Source organism: Ursus maritimus, unplaced genomic scaffold (genome assembly GCF_017311325.1).
Source record: "Ursus maritimus isolate PB19 unplaced genomic scaffold, ASM1731132v1 scaffold_11, whole genome shotgun sequence".
NCBI classification, from domain to species: Eukaryota; Metazoa; Chordata; class Mammalia; order Carnivora; family Ursidae; genus Ursus; species Ursus maritimus.
The window spans coordinates 444,468-465,387 of NW_024423453.1; the positions used below are offsets into that span (position 1 = coordinate 444,468).

The following is a 20,920-nucleotide window of genomic DNA, read 5'->3' on the forward strand; positions in this document are numbered from 1 at the left end:
ACTTCTTCAACCTGATAAAGTGCATTGATGAAAAACCTACAGTTAACATCATACTTAATTGTTAAAAATTTAATTCTTTCTCCCTATCATCTAAAAGAAGGCAAAGATGTCCAATTTCATCACTTCCATTAAAAATTGTACTGGAGGTTCTAGCCAGGGTAATCAATCAGCCAAAAAACAAACAAACAAAAATAAAATATAAAATAAAGAAAAGAAAAGAAAAGAAAAAGAAATTAAAAGCATGCAAATTGAAAAGAAGAAAGTAATGTCTTCATTAGCAGATGACATGGTCCTCCATACTGAACACCCCAAGGAATGCACAAAAACTGAAACCCATTAGAATTGATAAATAAGTGCAGCGAGGTCACAGGATACAAGTTCAATCAACTGCATTTCTACCTCCTAGCTATGAACAATCTGAAAATGCACTTTAAAAATTCCATTCAGCAATGTGGAATTTAAAAAACAAACAGATGACATATGGGAGGGGGAAATAAAAGAGGGAGGGAAACAAACCATAAGAGACTCCTACGGGTAAAGAAAAAACTGAGGGTTGATGGAGGGAGGGTGGTGGGGGATGGACTAGATGGGTGATGGGGATTGAGGAGGGCACTTGTGATGAGCTCTAGGTGCTATATGTAGGTGATGAATCACTGAACTCCACTCCTGAAACCAATATTGCACGGTATGTTAACTAACTAGAATTTAAATAAAAATTAAATTTAAAAATTCCATTCAGCAGCACAAAAAGGAATAAAATATTAAGAACTAAATTTAATGAAAGTTTTGTACATTGAAAACTACAAAGCATTGCTGAAAGAAATGAAATACCTCAATAAATGGAGAGGCAATCCATGGATGGGAAGTCTCAATATTGTTAAGCTGACAATACTTCCCAAGTTGATTGAAAGATGCGACACGATCCTTATAAAAGTCCCTATTCTGATTTCAAAACTTAAAAAGCTGATCCTAAAAACAATTTGGAAATTCAAACCTCCTAGAACAGTCAAAACAATTTTGAAAAATAAGGATGAAGTTGAAGGACTTACACTTCCATATTTCAAAACATATTATGAGGCTGCAGGAATCAAGATAGTGTAGTTCTGGCAGAAAAACGGACATATAGATCAATGAACTAGAAATATCAAGGGTCGAGAAACGAACACTTTCATTTATTGGTTATTTTTGACAAATGTACCAAAGCAACTCAGTGAGGGGAAACTGCAGTCTTCAACAAACAGTACTGGAACAATTAGATAGCCACGCACAGAAAGATGAATTACACTGTATGTCATACTGTACACAAAAATCATCTCCAAATGGATCATATATAAATGGAAGATCTAAACCTATAAAACCATAAGGAAAAAAACAGAACTGAATCTTCACCACCTTGACGTAACTAATGATTTCTTAGAATTGACCACAAAAACACAAACAATGAAGGGAAAAATGATATATTGTATTTCATCAAAATTAAACATTTTTGCTCTTCAAATTCACCACGAAGAAAGTGAAAAGACAAGCCAGAGAGAAAATACTTGCAAATAATACGTCCAATAAAGGACTTGTGTCTAAAATACACAAGTAACTCTTACAATTTAATAAGACATATAACCCAATTTAAAAACAGAGGAAACAATTTGAAGTCCACACGAAAGACTACATGTTGTAGGACTCCATTTATACCAAATTCCAGAAAAGTCAAATCTACGGCAGGAGAAAATAGCATAGTGGTCGTGTAGGTGCGGATGTGGGACAGGGAGTGACTGCAATTAGAATGAGGTTTCTTTTTGGGGTAGTGAAAATGTTCTAAAATTAGACTGTGTTAATGGTTACATAACTAAAAACTTATGAATAATTATTGAATTATGCACTTAAATGACTATTTTATGATGTGTAAATTATAACTCAATAAGGCTATTAAAAATAATATCTCAACGGTAAGAAGACAATCCAATTTAAAAATGGGCAATGGCTTGAACAGACACTTCACCAATGAAGAAATATTAATGACAAGCACATGAAGATGTCCAACATAATTATCCATTCATGAAATGCGAATTAAAGCCACACTGAGATACAACTACAAACACATTAGAATTGCTAAAATAAAAACAAAAGTACTGACAATACCAACTGCTGATGAAGATGTGCAATAAGTCGAACTCTCATACACTGTTGGTATGAATACAGAATGGTACAGCCACTGTGGAAAACAGTTTCACAATTTTTTCTCTTTTCTTTTTATTAAAATAGAGTTGACATATAATATTATATTATTCTCAGGTGTACATAACAGTGATTTGACTTTTATATACATTACAAAGTGCTCACCATGATAAGTGTAGTTATCCATTCGTCACCATACAAAGTTATTACAATGGTATTGACTATACTCCCTACACTGTGCTTCACATCCCTATAACTTAGGTATTTTATAACTGGAAGTTTGTACCTCTTAATCCCCTTCACCTCTTTTGCTCATCTGCCCACCCACTTCCCCTTTGGCAAACACCACTTTGTTCTCTGTATTTATGAGTCTGTTTTTGTTTTGTTAGTTTTGTCTTTTAGATTCCACATATAAGTGAAATTATATGATATTTGTCTTCTCTGTTTGACTGTTTCCCTTAGCGCAATACCCTCTAGGTCCAACCATATTGTTGAAAATGGTATGATTTCATTCGTTTTTTCATAGCTGAGTAATATTCCATTGCATACATATAGCACATCTTCTTTATCCATCTATTGATAGACATTTTGGTTGCTTTCCTATCTTGGCTATTGTAAATAATGCTGCAATGAACATAGGCGTACATATATCTTTTTTTTCAAATTAGTGTTTTTATTTTCTTTGGATAAATACCTAGAAATGCAATTGTTGGATCATATGGTAGTTCTATTTTTAATTTTTTGAGAAGCCTCCATATTGTTTTCTATAAAAGTACAGAAGGGTTCTTTTTTCTCCACATCCTCGCCAACACTTGTTATTTCTTATCTTTTTGATAATAGTCATTCTGACAGGTATGAGGTGATGTTACAATTTCTCATAAAGTTTTTATTTGTTATATGGCCCAGCAATCCCACTCTTAGTTATTTACCCTAGAGAAATGAAAGCTTCTGTTCATACACAAATCTTTGCATGGTGTTTATAGCAACTCTATTCATAATTGTTCAAAACCAGAAACAACACAAATGTTTTACCAACGGTGGATGAACAAACAAACTTTGGTATAGCCATGCAATGCAATATCCTCAGTAATAAAAAAGAGCAAACTTCTGAAACACTCAGCAACCTCAATAAATCTCAGAGATGTTATGGTTAGTGAAAGTATCCAGATTCGAAGTTTACATGTATGATTATATTAATATGATATTTTCCAAAAAGACCAAACTATAGTGGTGGAAGATAAATAAGTGATAATCAGTTCTCAGGGCAGGGAGAAGGTATGAATACAAAGGTATGGCATCAGGGAAAAAAATTATTTTGTGCTCTGATTGTGGTGTCTGTTAAATGGATCTATTCATGCATTAAAAAGCCTGCATTTGTACATCAATTAAAATCAATTTTACTCTATGTTACTTTTAAAATAAAGTTATACAGTTGGAATTTAGATTTTCACACATCACTGAAATCAAATTTGTGATTTCTAATCATACGAGATATTCTTGGTATTAAAATATTTGTGTGAAAGGGGTTAGCATGTAAACACGAACTACCCCACCTCTGACCACAAAAGACTAACTGTGTAAGTATCACAAACATTAGACGTTAAGGCATGAAGTGATACTAAATATAAAGATGGATGTTTCATAATGATAAAAAAGATAAGTTTAGCAGGAAGGCATCACAAATCCTAGATTTGTATTAACATTCCTTTAAAATATGCAAAGCAAAATGGACAGAACTAAAATGAAAAATACATTCCCAGTTACAGTTGGACTATCATATAGTTCTCTCAGTAACTGATAGAACAGAAAACAGAACAATGACAATAACAAGACCCAGTAAAGATGAAGAAGATGTGAACATGATTAATGAACTTTAGTAATTACAGAGAGTTCATCACATCAGACAATGTCAACACTTCCATCAATTTATTTTGAAACTTTATATATGTGGTGCTTGTGGGATTTTTTTTAAAACAACCTATCAGAGTGATTGCCCCTAAAATTTAACAAATCAAATAGCGGAACCATATCCAAATAGCAGATGAATGGAAAATACTGTACAAAGGGTCATGAAATACCCCTATCACATAACTCCAGAGATTTGCGGGAACAGGTACATGTGAAAAACCTCAGGATGAGTTCTAAGGAACAGGTTACAGCAAAGGGAAAACCGTTGTTGCGGCTTCCATGGAATAAATGAGCAAAGTAACAGTAGTGAGAAAGCACATGAACATTCAGGTCCTTCTACAAAATGAAATTGTGGAAAAACAATCTTATCCTGCTTTATAGAAAGTTACATTTTCCCCTCAGATTATTCAACTGAGGACACTAGGGTATATTAAGAAAATATAGGGGCTTCTGGGTGGATCAGTCAGTTAAATGTCTGCCTTCAGCTCAGGTCATGATCCCAGGGTCCTGGAATCCTTCCCTGAGTGAGGAGACGGCTTCTCCCTCTCCCTCCGCCCCTCCCCGTGCTCATTCTCTCTCTCTCTCCCTTGCTCTTGCTCTCTCTCAGATAAATAAATAAAATCTTAAAAAGAAAAAAAAGTACAAATTCCCCATAATCCTGCTACTAAGGGACAACCGTGCTATATATCCTGGTTCATTTTTCATTTCCTTTGTACTATTTTATTTATGCAGGTGCATATTTATTTATGTATCACTATATCATTGTATCTTGTACCTGTTTATAATTATCTACATTCTTTGTAATTAATATTTTATTGCATGCTCTTTGAATATATTCTCAAAATACTATTCTTAATCACTACATAATATTCTAAAATGTATATAAGAATGTCTATTTCTGACCTATTATAATGTAAAAAAATTGCAGACAATGAAGTCATTCTTTGCAACTTTATTTTTTATGGATACCTGGAGTTAGAATTGCTGCGCCTAATGGAATGAGCAATTTTAGTATATATGTTACCAAATTGATTTCTCAAAATGTTGTGATTTCTGTTTCCGCCAGCAAAAAATTAGAATGCCTGCTTTTCTAACTTTCATTAGCACTGTATTAACATAAAATATTTTTAAATGAATGTGTATTTCTTTGGTTATTGTTAAGATAAATATCTTTTTCATTTATTTATGTAGTAGTTTTATTCTCTTAAAAATTGTCATGTTTTGCATATTTGCATTAATATTTTCTTATTGATTTATAGGAGCTCATTATAAGTTAAGGTTATTAATCTTGTGTCTGTCACTTATATTGAAAATAATTAAAACACTTTGCTTACTGTTTAATTGTGCTTTAATATTTTTGATTTTGTGGATAAACTATATAATGTTTTGGTTATATAGTTTCTTACAGTCAAATCAACTAATATCTTTCTCTGCAGTCTTTTGCTGCCCTGATGTTTAGAAATTTTTTTCCTAGCTAAGATTATTTAATGATAAGCTTTTCTGTTTTCTTCTTCATGGTTTAATTGTTATATTTTAACTATTTAATCTATCTGATATTTATATTAGCACATAGTGTAAAGTGAGTCTCTAACTTGGGTTTTTCCAAATAATTAGGTAAATTCCAAAATTCTTATTTTGACTAATTATGCTTTTATTGGCATGTGATATTTTCTTTGTATAATCTCATATGTGTAGGAATTTCATTACATATATTATCAACCTGACTTGGTTCTTGTTCAACAGTTCCAATTTTTTTTCATTTATTATAACTTACAGTACTTTCTCATTCTCTTTAGCAATTATCTTTATTATTATTTTTATTATTAACAAACATTTCTTAGTTAGTCCCAACTAAGTAGTACATAATAAGTACATAATAAGTAGTACAACTTATTGTCAGAAAAATTGTAGACTATTTTAGATTCTATTCAACTTCTACTATGGTCTTACTAGAATTACATTGTGCCTTAAGACAACGGATACATTTTTACTATTTAGCTTTTTTACTATATGTTTTCTGTTTTCAAGCGCGCGCACGCGCATGTGTGTGTGTAAACTTTATTTCATATAGTTCTCACATATTGCATTTGGGGATATATATTTGTTTATCATGTTAAGAAAGTACCATATATTGTAATTCACCAAGAATTCTGTTAGGAATGTGTACTGAATTATCTTAGATGTATTTCAAAATCCATTTAGATGATCATTTGCTTATTTTTTACATCATATATTAATAGTTTCTGGCATTCAGCCATTCCTATTTCTCTGGGTTGTCTTTCCTACTAGGTGTTTCCTTCTCCCATTTTCCTTTTCAATTCTATCTGCACAGCTATATAATTTGTATCTTGGACAAAGTTACTTTTTTTAGTTTTTATTTTAATTCCAGTTGTTAACATACAGTGTAATATTAGTTTCAGGTGTACAATAGAGTGATTCAGCACTTCCGTACATCACCCTGTGCTCACCACGAGTGTCCTCCTTAACCCCATCACCTGTTTCACCCATTTCTCCCCACCTCCCCTCTGGTAACCATCAGTTTGTTCTCTATAGTTAAGAGTCTGTTTCTTGGTTTGCCCCCCTTCTCTTTTTTTCCCCCTTTGCTTATTTGTTTTGTTTCTTAAATTCCACATATGAGTGAAATCCTATGGTATTTGTCTTTCTCTGACTGATTCATTTTGCTCAGCATAATACCCTCTAGTTCCATCTATGTCATTGCAAATGGCAAGATTCATTCTTGAATAATGTAATAATTACATTTGGTGAACAGAATGGTCTATATGTGTTAACTATCTAAAGAGTGTGTAAATGCCTGAGACAAAAGTATTTATTTATTACCAAACTTAGGCAATCAGGTTGTGGTACTTGACGTGCCGGCAGTTCTCACTTCACAAAGTGGTATGAGAACATCAAAATGACCATGCAAGTCGAAACGGTGCAAAATGATTTTAATGATCAAGGAGAAAAATGACAAATTTTCTGGGACCTTTAAAAATGTCTGTCAATAAATTTAAAAATCATAATTTCAGTTACGTATACACAAGGGAATGAAAAAATAATAAAACTAATATTTCATACGGTGTACTTTTAAACATTAGAAATGTTAAAAATAAGTGGGTTTTTTTTATTTTTTGTAAAAGAAAGTATCATGGGACTTCTGGTTTCTGGTGCTGCATGTAGGGAGCTTAGAAGTTGCTACTCCACCCTAACAAGTAAAAAGTCGCACAGACTGAAAAATCAGCAACTTTTCTCAGATCTGGAGGAGAGGGTAGGATGCGGGGAAAACCACTGACCCCAAGATTGGGCAGACAGGCAAATATCTGAGCAGAGGCTCACAAGCAAAAATTCTGTCAGAACTAGCGTGTGGGTAGGAAAACCTGAGCTGTAGTATATGAATTCCTCCTGGAAGCTCAGAGTGGACATATCTGAAATTTGAAGACTTCAGGGGACCCAATCATAAGGGTGCCTCCACAATGTTATCAGATTCATCTCCAGGAACTTGACCATGTTACCATAGTAACTATTGGAGAAACACCCCCTCACACTCTAGCAAGGAGAGGCGAAGAGGAACCGTTTGAAACACATCGAAGACTGTTCTTAGTAAAGCCTGCCCTCAGGGGAAACTAGTTAGCCAGAGCCTAACCAGACAGGGTATTATCAGAGTCTAATTGTCCTGGGGGAAAGTGATAGCCAAATCCAGCCCCATATCGCCTTCCAAGTAGTATGGAAGCATCCCACCCTAGCCCACTCTAGCCATCCTGTCCCATCTAAGAGGGAAGGAAAAAAAGAAAGAGAAAAACACTTAAGTTCATAGTCCAGAGGCATATCCTCACTAAATGACTAGACCTAATCATAGGACTCCAGAACACGTCCCCTTCACACCTCACCATCATATTACAGTTATTATGACTTGGTAACTAAAATTTTAGCCGTGTTCTTGAGAGGACTGATATATATATATATGAAATTTGTGCAAAGTGAGAAGTGCATGCATAAAATTGGCAATCTGTTCATACAAATATTTATTTATTTAATCTTTAGCATATATGTTCTGTTTGTGAGCTGCTAAAGCTATAAAATTGGTATCATTTCATATGTTTCTAAGCAGATCTGTTTCATTCCTGTTCATTAAAGATATTTATCAGCAATGGTTCTGTGACTGGTGAATGACAGTTGCCGGTAATATCTTGTATAGGAAAGATATTTTCATCTATTATTTAAAAAAATAATACTGGATTATACTCATTTTGTTTGATTCTGAAATATTATAACCTTCAACATGAAATTAGGATTACGTAAGTCTTTGTTGAAGAGATATTGAAAATATTTTGATTTAAGGAGTAAAATATTTTAAGCTAATAAAAACATAATGCAGTTTAAGAATTTTGAATTTATTTTATGCCATGTAGTTAGCTTACTGGAAAAAACTACCTACATATATCCATTCAATTTGAAGGTATAAAAATCAATACACATGGTACTGTGCCATCTTTTAAACTTAATAGGTTTATTCATCTGGGTATTCTGAATTGTGATTGATAGTACTTATTCAACATAAACACTCATTTTTGTGAGTATTTTGCTTTCTTCAAAATTGTTCCTTATGCTTTGAAAATCTCCAAGTCTTTTTCTTTGTAGATAATTCAGCTGGATACTATAATCATGCATTAGGCTGTATAGAGTATTTAAGATGTTTTATTTTTACTTCAATATTAACTACTCATAGTCAATTTATTAGTAGATATTTTCTATTCCTCTGTACGATGAACTTTAAAAATGCTTCTACGATTTCTTTTTCTGTTCTAACATTATACATGTGTTTTCCCCTACTATGTGTTCTTACAGTTATCATAAACTGTATTATTCATTCATTTAATTGAAATACAGGTCTAGTCTGGTCCTCATGGAACTTATAACCTTGTAGGACAGATAGACAAAAAACAATAAGCAATAAAGATGTACTAATTATATAGTATTTCAGAAAGTGACACATGTGATAAAGAATAAAGCAGTTTTAAGTAGAGTAGTCATGGTTCAGAAGTAGTACAGGGAATGAGCAAAATGGCTATCTGGAGAAAGCATGTTTCACATAGAATGTAAGCTCCTGAAGTGGAAATATGACTAGTACATTGATGAAACAGAGGAGACTAATGATGGTGGAGCAGAGTGGGGAGTGGTAAGTAGCAGGAGATTAGATCAGAGAGTAACAAAGGACCAGTTACTACAAATTCTTAGAGCCCACTGTAAGAACTTTGATTCCTACCCTGGGGGCTATTGGAGACTTTGCTTAAAGGGAAAATGATCAGGTTCATTATTAACAGGATCACTCTGGTGGTTTTCATTTAGAACAAACCAAAAAGGAGCAAGAGTAGGAGTAGGAAAACAAGTTAGGTGAGAAATGGACTGACCAAGACTAGGGAGGCGGTAGTAGACGTCTTAAGAAGTGATTAGATTCTACATATATTCTGAAAATAGAGGTGTTAGATTTGCTGATCGATTGGACATGGAATATGAAAGAAGAGATGAGTCAAGAATATGTGACCTGAGATTCAGATTTTGACCTCAGAAGACTGCAGGGGGAGTAAGTTTGGAGGAATACCAGGAACTCAGTCAAGTCCAGAGACACCTCAATCTCAGTAAAGTCTGAGATGTCCATTAGACATCTCAACGGTAAAGTCTAATAAGTTGTTGGATTTAAGATTCTGGAATACAGCTGAGGGGTGCAAGCTAGATATATTAATTGGTTTCATTAGGCTATGAGCCATGTCTACCTTGGTTATCTCACTCTGTACCATACCTATACAATGTTTAGTACTTAGAAGGTACTCACAAAATACCTGTTGAGTGACTACAAATATAATGACTTGTGTGCTGGTAAATGTTTAACTACAAGCCTCTGGGGGGAAAAAAATCAAACGGAAAACAAAACTTCTGATTTCTAGTGTTGGCAGATTTTAGTGGTGTAAACTCATACCATGATTTCAAGTTACCAAAGTAACACCACTAAATGCAGAATTGGGAAGAAACGTGTGCAGTTGAGTCCCTCTATCCAGTATAAACCAGCGCCAGGACAAAACTAAGCCCACTCTTGTTTAGTGATATAATCATATACTTATTTAATGATTTTCGACTTCTCTCAATTGACTTTCCCATTCCTTCCTATTCTTTTATTATTTAGTCTGTGATCTTAAATGCTGGTTTAAAATAATACTATCTTGGAGGCGGGTTGGGAGATGGGTGAAAGCGGCAATGGGAATTAAGGAGTGCACTTGTCGTGATGAGCTCTGGGCGGTGTATGGAAGTGCTGAATCACTACACTGTACACCTGAAACTAATATAACACTGTATGTTAACTACTGGAATTTAACATTTTTTTAATTAAAAAATTTTAAAATGTTTTAAAATAAAATAAAATGACTCTATCTTCTTTCCCCTCCCAATAAAAATCATATACGTATTTTCCTTACTTACAGGTAGACATAGAAGAGAATTTTAAATAAGTTTGATACTTGGGCAGATAGGAAGGAAAAAAAATTCATAGTTGATAATAAAAGCTCAAAATGGGGGATTTAAGCAAATATTTAAAAACCTATGTCACATACCAAACTAAGTTTATCCTTGTACCCTTAGCCAGGATTTTAAATTACTCCACACATCTGAGATATTATACAATTCCTGGGGAAAAAAATTCACAGCCTATAAAATAATATTATAATGTTAACAGTATTCTCTTGCCAGAGATTTCTTCATAAATTCAAATTCAGCCTAGAAAATGTGTTTAAAAATGTTGCCATAAGACATCTATCACAAGAATATCTATACAAAGTTTAATTAAGTTGTTCTGTTCTGAAGTCCCAACTGTTTGGCATATATCTCAGTCACTATTGGTTCTTTAAAAAATATTTACTTAATTAATATTTAAAAAATTTGTACTGTGGTAAAATATATATAAAATTTACTGTTTTAACTATTTTTAAGTGTACAGTTCAGGTATTATGTACATTCACATTGTTGTGTGACCTTTACCACTATCTACAGAACTTTAATTAATAATTTCTTTCATATAAAAGAAGTGCATGTTGTTGTAGATCATTTAAAAAGTACAAAACAAAATAACATCCCCCGAAGTCTCCCCATTCAGAGCAAATCAACCTTGTTGCACATATAGAATTATATTAGACTGTTAAATCCGTAGTCTAAAAATCCCTCATGTGTTAGAGACCCTGCTGAGTCTAAAATGGGTTTCAGACTCTGACTGTGTCTAATGCAGTGGTAGGGCTGCAAACCCCAATTGTCTATTTTGCAGCATTTATTTAATGTACCAGTGAGCAAGCCTCAATAAAAATGATTTATGCCTAGAGTGATGAGGCATGGGGAAGAGGAGGTATGGACAATTCCCCATCCTGGATACACCATTTATGGCTCAGCCCCAAGGACAGAGAGCTGCAAGTAGAAGATGAAGGAATTTTGGTCATTAGGAAATTATTAATGGAACAAAGATTAGGGACAAGATCATTCTTCTAAATTTTCTTTCAACATAAATAGTCATCACAAAAATTTCAAGCAGAGGATAAATTTTGTAGCTTATAAGTTTCACATATTTGGATGCAATTTGCCCCAAACAACAATCCGGGGAAGGACATGGCTTCCTCCTCCAGAGAAACTCTCATGCTCTGTACCAATGTGATGACATTGCTTTTTCTTTTCTTTTTTTCCCTAGTGTAGGATGGGGAGATTAGAGGTGCTAAAGAGGACTACTGATGAACTGTTATCAGACCTCCCTAGGGCTCTGAAATCATTGGAGACTTGCAGGAAGTAGTTTATAAGTAAAGGTTATGAACTTAAAAAATCGATATTTATGCTTATGTTACATTTATACATGTGTGCCAGGAGAGGTGAGAGGACTGATGTTATATTCAAACACGTGGTTTTAAAATTTCATTTTGGCCTCATAGATGCCTCATCATTTGTTTGATCATCTTCTTTTGGGGGGGATTTTAAATGTTTTCAGTTCTTCAAATTTTGGGTTGAAAAAGATCCGTGAGCGGCACCTATGTGGCTCAGTCGGTTAAGGGTCTGACTCTTGACTTTGGCTCAGGTCACGATCTTAGGGTCCCGAGATTGAGCCCTGTGGTGGGCTCCTGCTTAGGATTTTCTTTATCCCTCTCCCTCTGCCCCTCCCCTGCTCTCTTCTGTTCATGCTCCCTCTCTCTAAAAAGAAAAGAAAAGGGGGAGAGGAAGAAAAATATCCTTGAATATATTGGCTAATAGAACTCCTGAAAGATTTTGACAAAATACCTCCAACTGTTAGGCTAAACCATATAAAATACTGACATTTTATTTATTTTTTTTTTTTAAAGATTTTATTTATTTATTCGACAGGATAGAGACAGCCAGCTAGAGAAGGAACACAAGCAGGGGGAGTGGGAGAGGAAGAAGCAGGCTCATAGCAGAGGAGCCTGATGTGGGGCTCGATCCCATAATGCCAGGATCACGCCCTGAGCCGAAGGCAGACGCTTAACCGCTATGCCACCCAGGCGCCCCTAAACTATAAAAAATGGTGGGGTGCCTGGGTGGCTCACTCGGTGAAGCATCTGCCTTCAGTTCAGGTCATGGTCTCAGGGTCCTGAGATCGAGCCCCACATCGGGCTCCCTGCTCAGCGGGGAGTCTACCTGTCCCTCGGTGCGCCCCACCTCAAGTAATAAATAAAATCTTAAAAAAAAAACCCTATAAAAAATGGCAATTACCTATGGCTCAATCCAAAACTATATGTAAAAATGCCCTGTTCATTACATACTTACAAATCTCTGCCAATTTTAATAAAGAGTTGTATCTCATTACTTTAATTTTTGTTGTTTTAATTACTCTTATGATTTGTTTATTTAGCAATCTGGATTGTGTGCTTACCACGTACAAACCACTATGATAAGCATAAGGACACAAAAAGCACTAATTTCAGAACTGAACCTGTCTTCATGGCGTTTACAAGTCTGTTAGAGGACATTATTAATCAAATATTCTTAAATATAAGTATGAAATTTTATATATGGAAAATGCCATGACTGACATGTGCTGAGAGAGTCTATAAAGGGACATCTAATTTAAATTGGGAGGCTCACGGAAGGTTTCCCTGTGAAAGTGACATTTGAGTTGTTATTTAAAAGAGGAGTAGATTTAACTAATGAGGAGTTGGCAGAAGGGAATTTGAAATGGTAAATTGTGTTCAAAGGCTTCGTGGCAAAAATTGAGCATCATACATTCAGGGACTTGAAAGAAGATAGGAGTGCCTGGAACAGAGATTAGGTCAGTTCAGTTACGGTATGAGATGAAGTTGGACAGGTGAAGGAATCAGTCATTACTGTGGGGATTAAGAATACTGATTTTTTCGGGGCGCCTAGGTGGCACAGCGGTTAAGCGTCTGCCTTCGGCTCAGGGCGTGATCCCGGCGTTCTGGGATCGAGCCCCACATCAGGCTCCTCTGCTGGGAGCCTGCTTCTTCCTCTCCCACTCCCCCTGCTGTGTTGCCTCTCTCGCTGGCTGTCTCTCTCTGTCAAATAAATAAATAAAATCTAAAAAAAAAAAAAAGAATACTGATTTTTTCATAAGAGCAATGGGCAAACATTGTGGGATTTTAAGCAGGGTTGCAGAATCATGTTCTTACGTGTATACTGAAGCATCATTCTTTATATGACCATGATGGTAGCTTGGACTTGGGAAATTGGGGTAGAGACAGAAAAAAGGTAATAGATTTGGGAGCTATTTGAACAACTGAATGGATGCTTGTACTGTTTGTTGAAATGGGGAGCACTGGAAAAGGAAAAGGGTTAGAGGTAAGGTAATACATTTGGTGGAGTTTAAGGGGCTTTTTAGATATCCAAGTGGAAATGTCAAGTAGGTAACTGAATATACATAACCAGAGCTTGAAGAAGGTTTAGATATTGGACTTTAAATTGTGAGCCATTTACTTTTTGAGTTTTAAACAGAATATATGTATTATCTATTAAAAATTTAAAGAACATTATAGAGCAAGATAAATCTCTATATTCCCATATCAAATAATGTCCAAGATTATAATTTGTTCAGTAAAAGTTTAATAACAGTTTATTAAATTAAAAATACAATAATGTGACATTATTTTAGTAATTAAAGGAAAGACGTCTGTATTTATGCATATATATAATGTACTATGCATCAGAGTATGTGTATATGTGTCATACATATATGTCAGATTATATAAATATATCACAGAAATGAGAGTTGAAATGTGAATATGAAGATTGTAGGTTGGCTATACTTGGGGAGTAAGATAAGCATATGTAAATTTAACTCCCTAACATTAATATTTTTGTATTTTGTTGCACTGTGCATATGTGCCTCTTAAAATGAATGAGTGAAATAGCACATTGGAATAAAAGACTGGTATAGAGGATAGAGAAGGATCAGAGATTGGTCCTGGAAGGAAGATGATTTGGGGAGCTTTAGCCATACCTTACAACTTTGAGTTATCTGATTCTCAAGCTACATCCAAAGTTCAGGCGAGGAAAATGCTTCTGGGGGAAATGTACTTTATCCCTTCTTGTAATTTCTTCAGTGCATCCAACCTGAACATCTGAAACTGTTCATATAGAGAACTGGTACCCTGAGGACTTTATTCACTGAATTCTGCTTTGGCAAATGCCTTTAGCTCACCCAGAGGAACACTTAACAAACACCTGTTGGAGACCAGCTTTTCCATTTGTGACAGTGTTGTTGAGGACAGTGTCCTCTTTATTACCCATACAAAGAATTTCTTAAAACCTGATACCAGAAATCCTTAGCCCTTAATGAATGTGTATGTATTGTTTTTATGGACAGTGTAAGCTATATTACTAATTGTATTTTTTTGCATGTATATCAAGAGTTGCAGACATATCTGAAGTTCAACTTTCATTAACGATTAGAACTCTTTAACTTGAATGTCTGTGTTATAACTTTACCCTGATTTTTTTTCATATTTTCTCTTTATTTTCTCCAGTTTTAAATTTCTTTCATTTATATTTGTCTACTGTACAAATTGTTATGTATCCTTATAATCTAGTAGAAAACCAATTTGATAATAGAAACAATGGGAGCTCTTTTATTCAAAAGTGAAGAAGAATAAGGCCATGGGTTTGGATGAGCTTACTTGGGGAGAAAGAATAAAGTTAAGAGAAACTCAAGCCCAGGATTTAGCATTGAGGAACCTATGTATTTATTCACTACCTAGAGGCAGAGAATCAGAAATACAAGCATGGAAGACAGGCCGAGGAGGAAGGCGGGGACCTGGGAAATTGGAAGCCAAGAAGCAGTAGCCACCTGATAGGAATACTACTGAAAAATCAAAGAAGTTGAGTGAAATGCCCCCCGGGTTTCACAATTTATCTTCAGATAGAGTTTTGGGAGATGAATTCAGATTTGAGTATCTTGAGGAACAAAATAGCAGGTGAAGAAATGGAGAAATACGAAATGTAAGCAGCCCATAATTTCATGTTTGTTAGACCTTTTTTTCTTCTATGAACTCTCTGTTTATGTCTTTTGTTCTTTTATATTAGTGTTGTATATTCTTATTAGTGCATAAGAATGTGTTATATTTTAAGGTTTTGTCTTTACACTAAGTCTCTTAACTATGCTATAAACTCTTCTTCAACATAGTCTTTCTCGTTACGGTGAATTTAACCTTGATATCAACTGGAGTTCTGCTAGTTATAGAAGAGCCACTTGTGATTATATCTTATGCGATGATGATCATATGTTTCACCCACTCAATTAATGTATATTTATTGCTTTCACTATTTGCTCATGATTAACTTTATAAGAATTCGCACTCTAATTTTAACAGAATGTTCATAGCTCACTACAGCAGTAATTTTAGTAGATGTAAATGGGATATTTTAAAATCCTTGGATAACAACTACAAATTGTAGAAAGAGCCAAAGATTCCACAGTAAATTTCCTAAAAGTAGTCTTTCCCCAAACATAGATTTACTTACTATTTTGTAAATAGAGCAAAGATAGAGAAATTAATCTTAGGCTAAACTCATCCAATTCATTATCCGGGTTAAATATTGAGGTCAAGTCTTACCGTAACACTAATATTAGTGTTATGCAGAATATTAACTGCATGGGCGGTAGCTATCCCTAACAGAGAGAGGAATGAGGAGTTTGGCTCAGGGCACCAGAATTAAAGACTGATAAGGGAGTTTTAAAACATTTACTGAAGTGTTTATATCGATAATATTCATAGCAGTGATGTAAAAGTAACCACAATACATTTAGGTAATTTTGATCACATTGAGGCTTCATGATTTTCTATAACTACATATTTTTATTTGCCCATAATAAATTTCAAAAGAAATAGAGGTTCTATGAATACTTTGCATTTATGAACAGCTTTATGAAAAAGAATCTTCCTACAGATATTTTTTAAAAAATGAAGAGCAGCATATAAGATCAACTTTTATCTATTTGGCTGAAAAATAAAACAGTTCAGCTAGATAAGCTATTTCTTTAACAATTATTCATGCTGGGTGTGTCCCTGGATTTGAAGAGTATAAAATATTTTCTGCTGTCTTTGTTAATGTTTTTGGACTATTAAATTAGACATATTAAAAACAGTTCCTTAAGGTTTGCAGGTAAGAAACAGTGAATGTCATTTTAAAAATTCTTTAATTAAAAATTCCAGTCAATACTGGAGGATGAGCTCTGAAATTCTCTTTTACTATTTGTTAATAAACTCTTCCTAGAGCTTCCAACTTAATCTCAAAAATGTGCTTAGAAAACGGAAAAAATATTTTCTGTTTTTTAATATATTCCTACATATCAAGTGGTATATGGCCATAAATGAATAAAATACAATGTTTGTATTATATTAATAATTTTCTAAGATCTACATTCTCAATTACAACAAAGGTAATATATATGTAAGATGTGTTAAATGTATATGTAAGATATATAATATATAGGTATATAGTTTATTTAGTATAAATAAGCACTAAATGATAATTTAAATGAAGGTAATAATTTTGTCTAATTAAACCCTACAGTCATCAGACTTCCTTAGGAGCCATTTTACTAGTGTAGAGGCTGAGAATAGCACAGGCCCTTGAGTGGGTTACAGTGGTTTGAATCTTGGCTCTACTACATGATCTTGGGAAAGTTTAGCATCTTCTGAATAATCGTTATATTTAAACGTTAAAATTCAAAATGGCAAATTTGGGAAGGATGGTGAAGAGAAACAGGGACCTGATTGGCAAATAATTCCTCTGTGTGTGTGTGTGTGTGTGTGTGTGTGTGTGCGCGTGTGTGTGTGCGTGTGTGTGCGTGTGTGTGTGTGCGCGTGGGTGTGGGTGTGGGTGTGTAAGGATGCGGAAGTAGACTTCCAGGCAAGAGGGAACTGTGTAGAACTGAAAGATGGTTTCTGAGCCAATAAAAACAGTTTTGCAGAAATTTCTAACAAAACAGAAAGTAACATGTTTCAGGATAAGACCAGAACCTGTGACCTCATATGCACATCGTTAGTCGAATTACTAGTATCATACAGAAACAAAACAAAATGTGTGACAGCTTGAGGTTCTCCATTAGTAAAATACATGTGTTCATTTAGGGAATATCTACAATCAGGTCTAAAATTTCAAAGGTCTTAGGAGATTGCAAGCATTTTGCTCTAGCTGAAGAAAAGCCATTTGTGTCTGAGTCAAAGCTGAAGTAGTTTTCAAACTCAGAGGATCTTTTGATTTTATGCAGAGGGACAGAGTGAGTTAAATATGTTTTCTATTTAGGCTGGGAGAATACAATTCAGTTTATGTTAAATGAGGATGGAAAACACAATTCAATAACACAAGTATTCACATCGCAGTCTAAATGATGTATTTGTTTATCAATAAGAACTAATTAGGGAACTAATAACCTTTATGATTATTTCACTAAAGCATGAATTATACAGGAAAATATAATTTCTGTGAGCACATACTATTGCCTATGCTCTATACGGGGTAGAGAGCCCATGCAGCCATAACCAAGGCACCATGACTCACCTGAAATTTCTCAGAGCGGGTCAACCTTGCAAACTTGAATCTCTAAAGTGACTGCAAATACCACAGGATTAGTTTTTCCAGTTCATGGTTGATAAGACACTAGTGCAGAAAGATTCCATGGGATGGTAAACTATTGAAAATTCTAATAACTGTTATATTTGAATGGTCTTTGATTCTCAAAATTACCTTAAACAGGTTTTTCTATGTCTGTATTTCGACAATTGTGTGCTCCTTTAAACAAGTTTTTAAAAAGATTTTCAGTATCTAAGCTGAGCATGCTTTAAATAGTTGCAAATTGCATGCTCAATAGATTTTTTATTGTTTTGGTGATTGAATAATGTTTTCTACTAAAGAAATAGTAAAGAATAAGTAAAGCAGCCATTAATTTCAAATCAGTAACTGTGAAGAAATAGAATTATATATATTATCAATTAAAATAACTCCAAGACCACTTCAGATTTTCTCTGTTGGCAGAAAATAACTGGAAAAAAAATACCCCTTTTTGCCCCTCAGACTTGAAATACCAATTTCACACACACTAAAATTTTATCAAATCTCATAATGAATAATTATTTCAAGAAGACAGTGAGAATTTTATAACATAATAATTCCCCTCCTGATCCCATTAAAAATCACATTTGCAAGTAATAAAAAAAAAAAAAGGAAGGAAAAGGAAACCAAAACAAAACAAAAAAGGAAGATGTTCAAACCAAAGGAACATTTGTTTCTGTCTTGGTAGAGCAAGATTAGAGGCAGTTTTCACCTATCCCTCAAGTTGGAGCTGATTTTGTTCTTTGCACTCACTCCTGTCCCTACAAAAGGGAAGGGGTAAGATGCATGTGGAAGATCAGAGATAAAGAGGTTGACAGTTTCAGAGGCTCATTAAAAATGTGATTTTGTGATTTTTTTTTTATCCTAGTTAGTGGCTACTAACCACTGCTCCTCCAATTTAATCCTCTGAGCCTAGCATGTGAAAGTAATTTTTAAAGATTTATGTTTTCAATATCTTTGTCTATTTCAAATAGTAACTACAGGGGGTAGATTTATGGAAAGAATTTGTTTTTTCTTATTTTATTTCATAATGGTGGCTTAATTAAGTCTCATTGTATTTTGAAACAGGTTGTTAATATAGAAAAAAGTGCTCTTTTCCTTTCAAGGTTAAGAACATTGAGCTTGAAGTTAAAGTCACATCACCCCCCCCCACATCCCCCATGCAGCTGCCCGTCACAGAACAGAGACGAATCAACTGGTGGTGTTGGTTTTTAGTATAATACTGAATTAAAGTGTAACCAGCTTTCAATATAAGTAGGGGTTTACCATTGTCTTAACACAAGTATGCATATTTCATAATGTTCAATAGGACAAAGCAAGTGCAAACAGAAATTTTAAAAACTTAAATATGGTAACAAATATTGGAGGTCTATCAGGCTTCTTTTAATTGCTTATGAATCGCAGAATCCTCATCGAAGATGGGGGAACAGTCTAAAAAAAATATCTCAAATAGCTATAAAGTGGTAGGTCTCATTTTTTAACCATTTATTATTTAGGACTTCCCCCATGGTCCGAAACATTTGGCTGTATGTGATCTTCCAGGAACACGGTGTACCCAGCTCATAGCCTCCTCAGATTATTGAAAGTGAAATCTAACCCAAGTCACTGTGGAAACTTGCAGCATAAAGCAGTCTTTGGAGGGGCACTGTTACCTCTAATGGATGTTCCATGACTGGGAGGCCAAGCCAGTATTGGCGTTGGAGCAAGGACAGGGAATAGGGTGGGTGGGGATGAGGCCCAGCAGAGACAGGGGGAAAGGTGGAAGGTGACTCATTGTCCATTTTTCTGACAGAATAGTTACTAACAGAGAGAAGGAAGAACAAAAAGTACGTTTTACAGAGAACGTAAGTTTTGCAGCAATTGCTTGAAGCCATTTGGGAAAGCTTGCTACTATTGTTTCTAGCTTAGTTTGTCCTACTTGGAATGACAGATTTTCCCCATCTCCCTCATTGGTCTTCCCAGTCCCTCTAGATGCCCTTAATGGGATCAGGGGTTAGGGACAGTGGGGAGGCCACAGAAGCAGAAACTGGTTCAGCCAGTTGGAGAGCTACCAATGTGTTTGGTGACCTCCCTTCTCCAAGAACTCTTTCCTAGGCGCTTTCCTTTTATCAAATCCATCTTGTCACCATGTCCTTGGTAACCTTATCCCACTGCCCAGCTCTTCTCTCTCCCTTCTCCCCCATTCCTCCCCATTCTCTCCTCACCTGTCCACCGCAATGGCCGTCATAGAGTAGATGCTGGCGAACACCGCCGTGATAGGAAAGAAGTTCTGGAAGCGACAGTAGTTGGCGCCGAAGTACCACTCGCTGTGAAGCGCATAGATGAAGTTGACCAAGGTGTTGAAGGCGGCCATGGAGGCGTCGGAGAAAGCCAGGTTCACGAGGAAGTAGTTGGTGACGGTCCTCATGCGCTTGTGGGCCAGGATGATCCAGATGACGATGAGATTCCCGAAGACCGCCACGGCCACCACCACGCCGTACGCCAGGGACCAGAGGGCGATGCGCCAGGACGGCTGCACGAACTGGTTGGTGAGGTTGGCCCGGGGCTGCGTAGGCGCCGGGGAGGCCGCGGGCGGTGCCGGCGCGGAGGAGGCGGCCGAGAGGTTGCCGGCTTGGACCAGCAGGTGCAGCCACTCGGCCTCGGCCGCTCCCGCCGCCGCCCCTGCGCCGAGAGCCGCGCTCAGGTTCCCGGCGTCCGCGCCATCCGTCCAGTTCGCGGCTGCGGGGAGAGAGCCCAT

At 35.5% G+C, this 20,920-nt stretch overlaps 1 protein-coding gene across 1 annotated transcript in view; it reads right to left on the minus strand.

Annotated features, from left to right (window-relative positions):
• Window positions 1–20,920, minus strand: part of TACR3 (tachykinin receptor 3) — a 73,868-nt gene extending 52,948 nt beyond the window's left edge. Inside the window, exon 1 of the mRNA XM_008689504.2 lies at window positions 20,388–20,920. Coding sequence (XP_008687726.2) covers window positions 20,388–20,920 — 533 coding nt within the window. The remainder of the gene's footprint in view (window positions 1–20,387) is intronic.